General features: G+C 43.6%; 1 protein-coding gene across 1 annotated transcript in view; it reads left to right on the forward strand.

Moving 5' to 3' along the window:
• The window catches only part of eea1 (early endosome antigen 1), a 180,074-nt gene that overhangs the window by 93,924 nt on the left and 73,217 nt on the right, over positions 1-12,933 (forward strand). Inside the window, exons 13-15 of the mRNA XM_084334575.1 lie at positions 1,357-1,476; positions 4,658-4,861; positions 9,682-9,882. Coding sequence (XP_084190701.1) covers positions 1,357-1,476; positions 4,658-4,861; positions 9,682-9,882 — 525 coding nt within the window. The remainder of the gene's footprint in view (positions 1-1,356; positions 1,477-4,657; positions 4,862-9,681; positions 9,883-12,933) is intronic.

Consider the following 12,933-nt stretch of genomic DNA (forward strand, 5'->3'; position numbering starts at 1 on the left):
AAGAACAACATTGCTACAGCTCGTCAATAACATCTCCTCAGCACTTGATGACAAAAAAAATCCTATTGGTGTCTTTCTAGATCTGAGCAAAGCTTTTGATACTGTCAACCACAACATTCTCATCTCTAAACTCAATAGAAATCAAGGATCTTCTTCGGGGTTCCACAGGGTTCTATTCTGGGCCCTTTATTATTTTTTATTTACATTAATGATTTGGCTATGTCTTGTAATACTCTACTTCCATTATTATTCACGGATGACACCAATCTCTTAGCTACTCAACATGACTTCAAGTCCCTGATTGTATGCGTGAATGAGGAACTTGAAATTGTCTCTAACTGGTTTCAATGCAACAAGCTTACTCTAAATGTAAAAAAAAAATTACTTCATGGTCTTCTGCAACAAAAATAAGTCGGAAAGACGGAAAATGCTGTAACGCTGCCACAAATGTACAAAATAAACGTCCTTCCTGTTTTAGACTTCGCTCTTTTATTTTGAAACCCCCCCGATCGGAAGTGTTATTGTTGTTATCGCTCGTTTCCAAAAGACAGGAGAGAAACACCGCGGCTCACATGAGCTGCTCGCACACACACGCAGACACACTGCCTCCCCCCTCTCTCTCTCTCTGAATGAAACGGAATGCATTTAGGTATCACTCCGGAATCACGTTTCAACCAACAGCACTAACGTTGCTGTCATGAGCCTACAGTGATCAAATTAATAAAACGTCCAACTCGCGCAACGACTCGGCAAAAAGTCTAGTCCCGTGGATATTATTGCAAGAGATAATTCATATGATGCATATTATGAAAGCCAATGTGTTGTTTAGAATCTGTCCAGTGTTACAAGCTGGAGGGGGGTAGCGACAGTCTGACAAGTCTCTGCGGGGGTCTAAACCCTATTCAAAGCACACACACCCTCTATCTCTTAGTGTGTGTGTGTGTGTGTGTGTGTGTGCGCGTGCGTCTACATGTATGTGCATGTATGTGACGTAGCTGTGTGTAGTTCTCTGGAGAACCGGGATAATTACAGACATACAATCTATCAAGAATTAAACCTATTTACAAGTCGTATTATGTTGTGCAAATAAGGTAACGGATGTAGAACAGTTCAAAGCACTCAAAAATGCCATTTCTCTATTTTGAGCGATTTATGAAATGCGCGACAATTTGGGGACAATGAGGAATCCTCTCTGCGAGGATTTGTTTGTTCTACCGCATGCGGGAGCAAACAGGAGTTCCGACCCCAGAGGGTTTTTAATACATTTTCTCTGTGCCTTGGGCTCCAGTTTAAATACATTTTCTCTGTGCCTTGGGCTCCAGTTTAAATACATTTTCTCTGTGCCTTGGCCTCCAGTTGAAGGAGGATGTTGTTCAGAACACAGACCTGCAGCACCAGCTGGAAAAAGCCAAACAACAGCACCAGGAGCTCCAGGTCCTACAGCAGAACACCAACGGCAAGCTGAGGGAGGCTCAGGTAGAGCATGTTTCATTTCATTTCAAACCTTTATTTCAACTCGTAAGACACTGAGGTTACCCTCATTTACAGCGACGACAAGCTTACAAAACAAAGACACAGTTTATCAGCAAATTCAATACATATAGGCACAATAAATAAGAATAATCAATCATATTTATCCAAAGCGCTTTACAATTTTCTTCACGTTCACTCACCGATGGCGGAGGCAACCATGCAAGGTGCCAACCTGCTCATCGGGAGCAGTTAGGGGTTAAGTGTCTTGCTCAAGGACACTTCGCCACGCTGCCTGGGAGGAGCGGGAATCAAATCGAGAACCGTCTGATTACCAGACGACCGCTCTACCTCCTGAGCCACTGTCGCCCCATCACAAGTCGACGCACAGTGGTCGGAGATCATGTTTGTAAATGCAGCAAGAGAAGGAAGCCTCAGAGTCAGTTTGAGGGCATTCCAGGGCCCTCATTCATCAACGTGGACGTAGAATATGTTCTATTTCCACACGTAAGCACGGAATGTAGAACTAGTGTACGCACAGGGAAGTCGGGATTCATCACACGGTGCGTACGCAGGCTCTACGCTCCTCCGTAGAACTTTGTTCTACCGTCAATGCTCGTGCATGATTATCCATATATGGTCATGAAAGTGAGGAAACACCCCCCATGGGATGTGAAATAATGGACTGACCCGAGCGGTACTCTGAGAAACTCCACGGAGAATTCACTGCTGTCGAACCAAGAAGACACTATCGCGTATTATGGGATAAATAAAAGGCGGATTTGTAAACGGTGATGTCAGATATCAACGGCTCCCTAAGACCATTGCTGCAATTCTGCCTGGACAGCTCAAAATACTAATAAAGACCGTTCGTTGACCACTGTTTGGCGTTGGTTGTGTGTCATTATAACCGTGCTGTAATATGAATGCCTTTGTGTTCGATTGGCTATATGATTTTTAGAGGCATCTATTTTGTTGTCGGCTAATAAAGACCGCGCTGGAATATGACTGCCTTTTCCCGTGTTGTTTGATTAATACCCAGGGATTAAAGTTCTCCTCAATTTGATTCCAAATCGCGATGGATCTCCCGTCAATTTTCTACCTGCTGCATATGATTTCTAGAGGCATACTACAATCCATTTTGATGTCAGTTTTATAGCCTACATAAACAATAATACGAGAGCTATACAAGAACAATGAATCTTACTGCCATGTATGATGTAGCCTATACGCCATGTGTAGCCTGACTATATGTGATCAATACAAACATGAACTTGAATTCCATCATGTCTGTGTGCGGGTCACTGCGGGAACTCACAAGGCTGTTGTCACAATGTAAATAAGAACGTGCACTGAAAAGTTACAGTATGTAGTTGGTTGATCATTTGTATGACAGTCAGTAAACCCTTGCAAAAAGTATCCGTTTTATTTAATGAATTGAAAACATTCAGCATCGCCTTCCTCCCGGCATCCAGCAATAACATGTATCAGGCAAATGCGCATCGCAACATTGACTGAGTGGAATCCCTTTCTATTCACATAACTGCATTTGTGATGGAGCTTTGACAGCTACAGTAACAGTCTATTGGTCGATCCATCTCCAATATCACGATGGACCGTGCCGCGGTGGCAAAGACCCGAGGGTGGAGAGGATCTTGAATGAATTCCATCATCATATATATATGTTGTGTGTCTGTCCACTATGTTTGTTACTTTGTTATTCCCCCCCCCTATCTATGTAAAGCGACCTTGGGTCTCTTGAAAGGCGCTATATAAAATGAAGCTATTATTATTATTGTTATTATTATTATTATTATCATCACATCTGTGCGGGAGCTCACAAATAGACTGTTAGTCTCAGTGAAGTTTCAACGGAGGTCATCTATTCTAACCAACAAATTGAAGTAGAAAGCATTTCGTGACCAATCTTATTTGGAAACATGACACACAAAATAATTTGCTTTTTATTCGAAACAATATCTAATCGCGTTTGGAGGTTGGTGTTTTGCGTCTGCCCCCCCGTGCCAAACAAGCAGGCCAACCTCTTGTTCGCGTGTGAGCCCGTTATAATTACACTACTGTCGCTATTTTACAATGAACTATAATGAATTACGGGTCATACAGAAGTTGAACACTAATGCACGGAAGCTTATTTCCGCCTTGAAACTAATGCAGGACTGAGGAGTGCTTATGCGTAGTAACGATATTCTACCACTGGGCGCGTGGTACGCCAGGTCCGACCTGTGCGTAGATGTAAGCACGGAGTCAAGTTCAAATCGAAATTGATGAATCCCACTCTTTGCTTAGAAATGATCGTACGCACAGGGTAAGCACAGATCTGTGCGTAGAACACGTTGATGAATGAGGGCCCTGGTGTTGAAAGTAGGGCTGACCTTCAAAGCTTTTTTTGGCCGTCGAAGTTTCTGGGCCGATATTCGATTTTTATTCGAAGCTTCGAGATAAAAAAAATTATAATTATAATAATTATTATTATAATTTTGTATCTTATGTTGTGGGACTTGTACAGCACTTTGGTCAACCTTGTTGGTTTTAAATGTACTCTATAAATAAAGTGGATTGGATTAATTAATTACGACGCTCTGCATCTTCTGGCCGCCTCAGACCTACTCCTATCCGAGCTCCGGGAGGGTCATCAAAGAGAAGTCTCCTATTCTCAGTCCTTGCCCCACAATGGTGGAATAAACTACCCACCCCAGTTAGGACGCGTGTATCCTTTCCGCAACGGAATTCGGTTTCCGGGTTCCTCTGATTGGCCGCGACCCCCACGTGACCCGCCCCCCTATCCACCTCTCTGGCGCTGCCGCGGACTCGCTCGCTTCCTCAATTTATACGCATGGAAGTATTGACTGAATGAATGAATGAAAACTTTATTTAACAGATTGCAGAATGGGTACAATACAGTACGGCTCAATACACACAATTGTTTCAATTTTTTTTTTTTTTTTTTTTTATATACAATTTTTTTTTGGTTCATTATACAACAGTCTAGGTCATTATATAGGCTATACAAAATGTCTGACTCTGATTATATGCTATGCGTTGAATGTTCCATTATACAGTGTCCTCAAAATGAAAATACCTGTGATGGTTGGATAACCCACACACACAGTCACACACACACACCACAAATTATTAGCTTGTTTCTGACTCTGTGTCTCCTGCACAGAATGACTTGGAGCAGGTGTTGCGTCAGATCGGGGATAAGGACCAGAAGATCCAGAACCTGGAGGCCCTGCTGCAGAAGAGCAAGGCCAGCGTGACCCAGCTGGAGGCGGAGAGGGAGGACCTGTGTGCCAAGATCCAGGCTGGGGAGGGAGAGACCGCTGTCCTCAACCAGCTGAAGGAGAAGAACCACACACTGCAGGAGCAGGTACACACACACACACACACACACACACACACACACACACACACACACACACACACACACACTGCAGGTACACACACTCACTACAGGAGTAGGTACACACACTCACACACTACAGGAGCAGATTCACACTACAGGAGCAGATACTCACACACACACTGCAAGAGCAGGTACACACACACACACACACACACACACTACAGGAGCAGGTACACACACACTACAGGAGCAGGTACACACACTCACTACAGGAGCAGGTACACGCACTCAAACACACACACACTACAGGAGCAGGTACACACACACTACAGGAGCAGGTACACACTATCTCACACACACACACACACACACACACACACACACACACACACACACACACACACACACACACACACACACACACACACACTACAGGAGCAGGTACACTCACACACTACAGGAGCAGGTACTCACACTCACACAGACTACAGGAGCAGGTACTCACACTCACACACACACAAACACACACACACACTACAGGAGCAGGTACACACTCTCACACACACTACAGGAGCAGGGACACACACTCACACACACACACTACATGATCAGGTACACACACTCACACCACTCTCTTTCTCAAACACACGCACACTCACACTAGTGCACTGCAACCCTGCCCGAGCCCAACGGGGCCCTACCCGACGGGTTCGGGCTGGGTAGGGCTTTGTTTTTAAATAAATAATTCGGGCTCGGCCGGGCAGCGCCCTCCTTTTTTATTTTTATTTTATTGCGCGCTCGCTATACTCATATAACTAGGGTTATAGGATAACCTTACGCTTTCACTTTCTGTTTTGCGCCAGCTGTCATCAGAGAGTCAGAGCCTCGTGTCTCTGAGTCGCGATGGATAAGTTAACAGATAGGGAATTAGGGAAAGGGAGAGCTTTTGAAAGTTCCCAATGCGTCTGGGAAAGCTGCATTTTTGGAAACATTTGGATGTAATTACCGCAGGGAGAGTTCGAGGACAGTAGAACAGCTGAAGACCGAAGTGGTTCAATAACTTCAATTGCTGTTTGAAGTTGGAATATAGCCAGTTGGCAAACGTTTAATTTGTTCTTGGATGTAGCAGCTGGTTGGCGAAGTTTTGTTAACGTTATTCAACGCAAGACGTTTTTGTTCCTGACGTCAACAGCGTGGTGAGTCCTGATTTATTTTATATATAATTGGCTGATGGTCGAGTTTTTTCTGTATACTTTTGTGTCATGATGACATTAATGTTTAAGTCTGTGTCTGCCAGTACCTCTGTATACTCGCGACATCGGATTCGGTAGATCCGAGCAGTTTTTGGACTGATTGTGACGAGGCACCGTGTTCAGTCTAACACGCGTGCTGGGAAATGGAAATAGACGGCATTCGCGAAACAGGCTATAGGCCTATAATGCTTGTTAGTTTTCAGCGTGATATGCGTTATTTAGGTAGACCTATTGGACATTTTCGTTTTTGTTTATTTATTAAGTTACTATTTAAACAGTGTTTCGAATATTTAAAACAAAAAAATTATTTAATATTTGTTTGTTTGTTTAACCTTTATTTACCCAGGGTAGGTTCGCTGAGCACAGATGCTCTTTTTCAGCTACGCCCTGCTTCACATTCACACAGTTCCATTCATACCTGGGAGCTGCCCAGTACAACCACAGTCTGACACCATTGGCCAATGAGCAACTCCACTGGAGCAGTTGGGGGTTAAGGCGCCGGTTACACCTTAGTTTCGTTTTCGTTTCATTGTCAGATGAGTTTTCGCCGCAACGTAGCAGCCTCGAGTCACACTTTCGTTTTTGTCACCTGAGCACAGTGATGTAGTACACTGCCAAAGCAGTAGGTGGCAGTAGGTGGCGAACATGAAGGCAATTTCAACCAATCAGAACTTGAATGTGCCAATACACTTCCTGCAAAGAAAGTCAACAAGGCGGCGCCGGGCGCCACCATCTTTGCCTGTTTACCCATTGCAGCACTTCTTTTTCAGCAAAGTCTAATAAAAGTGCAATAAACAAAACGGATACATTCACTGTGTGTTCTGCCTGTCATTTGTTGATGAAACAAAACTAACATCAACACAAGTGACCACCAAGAGCGGATAGTTTAGTCTAAAAAAAGATCGGTAGCTACATTGTTAGCTGCATGCTAACGTCAATTGAATATGCCATTATAACAGTATAGCATTGTGGCTAGAAGCTAACGTTAGCTCACGCTAGTTAGCCAGCACCAAACTGATGATATCGGGAGCTATCAGTAGCTAGATAACATTAGAGACAATGCTGTGTGTATTAAACAAAGGTGAATAGATGACTGGGCCATTTTGTTTAATGCTTGTTAAGTTGAAAGAGGAGCTTTGAGCTAACAGGGTCTGATAGCTAACGCTAGCTCATGTTAGCCAGTGGTAGTGCTCAACCAAATCGGTAATGCTAGCAGAATGAATGGATGTAAACTTTATTTAACATATTGCATAATGGGTACAATACAATACGGCTCAATACAAACAATTGTTAAGGGAATGCAGACTGTTTGGACTGGGGTCCTTATAACAATAACTTGACAACACATGGTAGCTGCAGCTATTTGGGACACGGAGCTCTGTCCCAAACACACACACACACCCACACACACACACTCTGTTGTCACCGGAAGGGCACGCAGATGGTATCTACTGCGCATGGGCATTTTCGCAACAACGGCTCCGTGAAGGCTACACGACTGTTGTCGGCGAGTTTTGGCGCTGCTCAAAAATGGAAAACACAATTTAGCGTTTTCAACGTATCCGCCAAAAAACGCATTTCTGTGTAAAAGGGACATGAAACGTATTCAAACGTATTCAAAAAACGACCACAAAAACACTAGTCTAACATGGGCCTAAGTGCCTTGCTCAAGGGCACTTCAGCAGCATTTTTTTCCTGCCGGTCCCGGGGATCGAGCCGGCGACCTTCCGGTCACAAACCCGCTTCTCTAACCATTAGGCCACCGCTGCCCCATATGGCTATATAATATAATGCTTCATTAGTTTTCAGTGCGATATGCTGCGATATCTGTTATTTAGGTAGACCTATTGGACATTTTCGTTTTTGTTTATTTATTAAGTTCATATAAAACCGTGTGTTGAATATTTAAAACGAATACAAATAAAAAATAAATGTTTAAGTCTAATATACCTATATATTTTTTTTTGGGCTTTCACTCTGGCTAGGGCTTCAAATGTTGCATTACAGTCGGGCTTATTGTCGGGCAGGGCCTGAACTTCATGGGCTCAGGCTGGGCACGGGCTTAATTTCAAGGCCCTTGAAGACCACTAACTCACACACACCACAGCAGCAGGTACACACACTCTCTCACACACACACACACACACACTCACACTCACACACACACACACACACACACACACACACACACACACACACACACACACTACAGGAGCAGGTACACACACATGCATACACATCATATCATGTGCTCACACACACACACACACACTACAGGAGCAGGTAGTCTCACACACACACTCACTACAGGAGCAGGTAGACACACACATTTACACACTCACACATATCAGGGCTGTACACTGCGACGAGATGATTTTGCCCCTTTAATTGGCCGTTGCGATTGGTAAATATTATCTGGGGGCGGGCTTGCGAGTAGTGCTTTCAAGCCTTGCATTCGCATTTCACTCCTAAATTATCCAAGGCGTGTGATGACGCGATGACGTCACTCACGCGAGCTGAGCAGTGAACACTCAGCAGGTATGATCAGCGGGAACAATCGACTGAGCACTCACTCTGATAGACTGGCTGACTGTCTGATTCATTTAGCTATGAAGAAAAGTAAAGTTAGTATTGCTTCATATTTTCGATGCGTTCGACCTCCTATAGTGAGCCGAACTGAACTGAACTCAGACACACGGAGAGAGCTGCGGCGTCTGCTGCTCCTCCTCCCTCCCGCACCCGTGGCTGTTGTAAACACTAGTCTCTAGTGGGACACTGGGACCTCGGTGAGCCTGCCAGCCGGCTAGCTACTGATATCAACAAATGCTCCAGCAAGTCTAGTAGTGCATGATAGCTCGCGTTAGCTCACTGTTCAAAACGAAACGTCCCATTAAACTAAATAGCTACAGATAGCTCCTGATATCAATGTCTTATAACACTGAGTCGATGCGTATTCGAGCTGAGGGCACGCTGAATATAGTCAATAGGGTCCAGCTGCAGCGCCGGAGAATCCTGGCCGTAGCTGGAGGCTACAGTATAGGGTCCAGCTGCAGCCCCGGAGAATCCTGGCCCACAGACAGTGGAGCTGGTTGCATATAGCGAGCATTTTGACTTGTTGCGTGGTGGCGATGTCTCGCAGATAATACAACTACAAGTATGATTATATAATATATATATTTTATTAAAAGAAAATTTGTATATAAAATATTTTTTTTTCTTTTTTTTTAAATCAAAAACAATCGATATAAATAATGGTAAAATTGTTATTTAAAAATGTGCCCCTAAAAAATATTTCTTGCCCCTAAATTTCTCATTTAGGGGCAAGTGTGCCCCTAGTGAAAAAGCTTAGCGTACAGCCCTGCATATACATTTACACACTCACACACACACACACACACATACACACTCACTCACTCACTCACTCACTCACTCACTCACTCACTCACTCACTCACTCACTCACTCACTCACTCACTCACTCACTCACTCACTCACACATAGTCACTAACTCACTCACTCACTCTCAGATGATCAATCATAACGTGAGTAATTTTACAACATGTTCCATTCGTGTGTGGGGGGGGATTTGAAGGTCACCCAGGTGACGGACAAGTTGAAGAATCAGTCGGAAAGCAACAAGCAGGCCCAGGACAACCTCCATGAGCAGGTCCAGGAGCAGAAGAGCCTGGTGCGGGCGGCCCAGGACCGATCCCAGACCCTGGAGACCTCCGTGTCTGAGCTCATGGCCCAGCTCACTGAGAGCAAGGAGAGGGTGGCCCAGCTGGACTCCCAGGTACCCGTCTATCAGGGCTTTGCCCAGGATATTCAAACAAGATGGTGCTGAGTATTAACCAGGGGGTGGTCTGGAGGGGGGCTGTGCCCCCCCCCCCGTGCAGGAGGCAAAACTATTTGCAATAAAGAAAGACATTTGCTGTAATTTCCTGCAACTTAAAAACATAATTTCAATAAAATAGCTTCCAAAAAAGTTCCAAATAAGTTATTTAAGTACAGTGTATAAGGCAGGGGTTCCCAATAGGCGGCCACATCAGGCCCGCGGGGCATTTAAATTTGGCCTGTCAAAGTTATATTAACACTATGATCGCCGCAGACGAGTTTTCACATCATTCCGAGCCATGCTCATTCTGCCGAAGACGCCGTAACTCGTCTTTGATGTCAATATTTCAAAAATCTGTCATCGAAATCATATTTCCTTTCCGGAGCCCTGAGACACACTGCTGACCTCCTCTCAACTCTCTAGCGGTTCAAGAGCGCCATCTGGTGGCCGATCGGCAGATCGCCAACCGGATATTAACCTTTGAACCGGTAGTGCTCACTCCATATGTGGTCCGACCACTCGCTATAGCTCCCGCGACTCCATCTTGAAACACTGGATAATAGATCGCTCGCCCTAACTCAATAAACAACGTTATTTGGACGTATATACTATTATACAACCTGGAAATGGATCGGGCATTTCTACATCCCATAATAGAAAAAAATCTGTTCCACGCTCATCTGCCAGCGGCGCGAGGAAGCCACGGTAAGATTCAGCGTTATTTTCTAACGTTTTCTATACTAACTGATCTGATGAACATATGACCCACTCTGGATGAATCATCTAACGCTGCCCACGGAATTATAAACGATCCCCCGCCCATCCGGTCAACATCAGATGATGCGTAGAAACTTCTAGAAATACGTGCAGTTGACATTTTTTATCTCGCACAGATTCCTACCAAACTGTATTTGATCATCAATATAATGCATTTGGGGCTATAAATCACGTTCTGAAGAAAGCTGCAGAAAATGATAAAAACATACTTATACTTTAGACCATATTTTAGTATGAATATGTGAATGAAAAAGTTTAACGTTGCTACACCCTGAACAATACATATAGGACATTGAATGGGCCATAATAATGGCAGTTTAGCAATAGAATTTAAAAAGTTATAGCCCTGCAAAGAAGGGGAACTTCTCCATAGACAAATAGAGCTGGCGAGGGATGGTAAATTATGAATTTAACCCATGGCGATTAAAGTGTTAATCAAACGCGGAAAAAAAGAAAAACTATATATATATATATATATATATATATTATCGACGTTTCTCCTATGACAATAGCAGCCGCTTTTATTATGAAATCCATAGTGCAGAGAACTTTTATTATGAAACAGGAAACACCTCCACCAGTGCCTCCGCCTCGCCACAATATCATCAGCCGAACTTTTGAAAATTCACATTTTAGAGGAGATGCCATTTTCCGCATTGACACGCTCTGATTTCCATCCCATGGTTTCAGCTTGATCAGAATATTATTATTTTATTTTTAAAAGAGTATTTAGGTTGTTTTCAAAGGTGTTTGAAATGTATGCTAATTGTTACGTTCGAATCGGTCCTGTGTATCTAGTAGTTTTCATTTGGTTAATAGCCTGTTTTTATTTGTGTTAAACAAACGAGTGTTGCGCTTCTCTATGGAAGCCGAGAATGGCCTGCGTTAAAGTGTTTCCAGCAGTAGGCTATAATTGTGTAAATGTGATGCACAATTATAGCCTACTGCTGGTTATTGAATGTTACATTTGGACTTGCATTTCATTTGAACAAGGAATTTGAACTGAAATGACAAGCTGTTCAAAATAAACTCTGTTCTTCTCACGTAGCCTGTGTCTGCATTTTGAATGAGGGAGGGGTAAGGGGTGTCAGGATTGGCCCGCCAAGTCATTTGAATCCTACAACGTGGACTGGGCAGAACCAAAACTTATTGGGAACCCCTGGTATAAGGTATAAGCTGGCCCCACGCTTTCTCTACAATCAATCAAATAAATGTATTTATTATTAAATATATATATTCAACTTTATATATAATTTTTTTTTATTAAACACATGGTGGTGCTGGCGTGTTGTCATAGTGACGCTGCACCCCTATACCATTGTTTAGTGAAAGCCCTGTATACCATGCATGTTCCCTTTTTTTTTTATCCACTTTTTCTCCCATTTTCTATATTTTCTCCCATCCCAATTTCGTATCATCCAATTCAACCCTCCCCTGTCACGGACGCTGTTTCTTGCCTCCCACAAGCCGGCTGCAATGTGGACTAAGTCATACATAGCACAAGTCCCCTCCGGTACTTGAGGTAACAGCAGTCGCATCTTTTCACCTGTGCAGCTCGATCTCTGTGGCGAGGAGTAACGCGTGGGAGGCTCACGCTGCCCCCGACACTTCCTGATTCTACTGCGCAGGCGCACCAACCGACCTGTAGGAGTCGCTGTCCACAACGCCCGATCCCCACCCATCAGTTTCCCACCCCCTAATACGGCCAATGTGTATTAGTACGGACGACCAGCTAAACTGAAAGCAAATGTGGAGCGCTGGGCTCGAACTGACCATGCATGTTCCTTTTAACCAGTTTGATTTGTCAAAACGTTGGCTGTCGTAAAAAGCTGAATCCTAAACTTGCATGTATTTCACAGAATATAAGATTTCATGTCATTTTAAACCTTTATTTAACCTCTTAAACCCGAGCGGTCCGGTACTGGACCACAAATGACATCACACCATAAATCTCTACAGAATATATTGATTAATGTTTTTATTTTATGTAGCCAAGAGTAAAGATCCTAACTCTATCAAAACAGCAGTTAAAGTGTATATTTTCAGTATTACGTTTGTCTACCAACGATTTTAACTGTTATTAGTGAAATATAAGATTATAGAAATCTCAGGGCAATATATTCCCTGAGATCCATAGATGTCACTAGATACCAAGAACATGCAAATGGACCGTGTAGAAGTGGAGCAATCTTCCATTTACTTAAGTCTGTATTTTTAGGCGGATTTTCAGAA

The sequence above is a fragment of the Notolepis coatsorum genome (assembly GCF_963971535.1).
Source record: "Notolepis coatsorum genome assembly, chromosome: 18".
NCBI classification, from domain to species: domain Eukaryota; kingdom Metazoa; phylum Chordata; class Actinopteri; order Aulopiformes; family Paralepididae; genus Notolepis; species Notolepis coatsorum.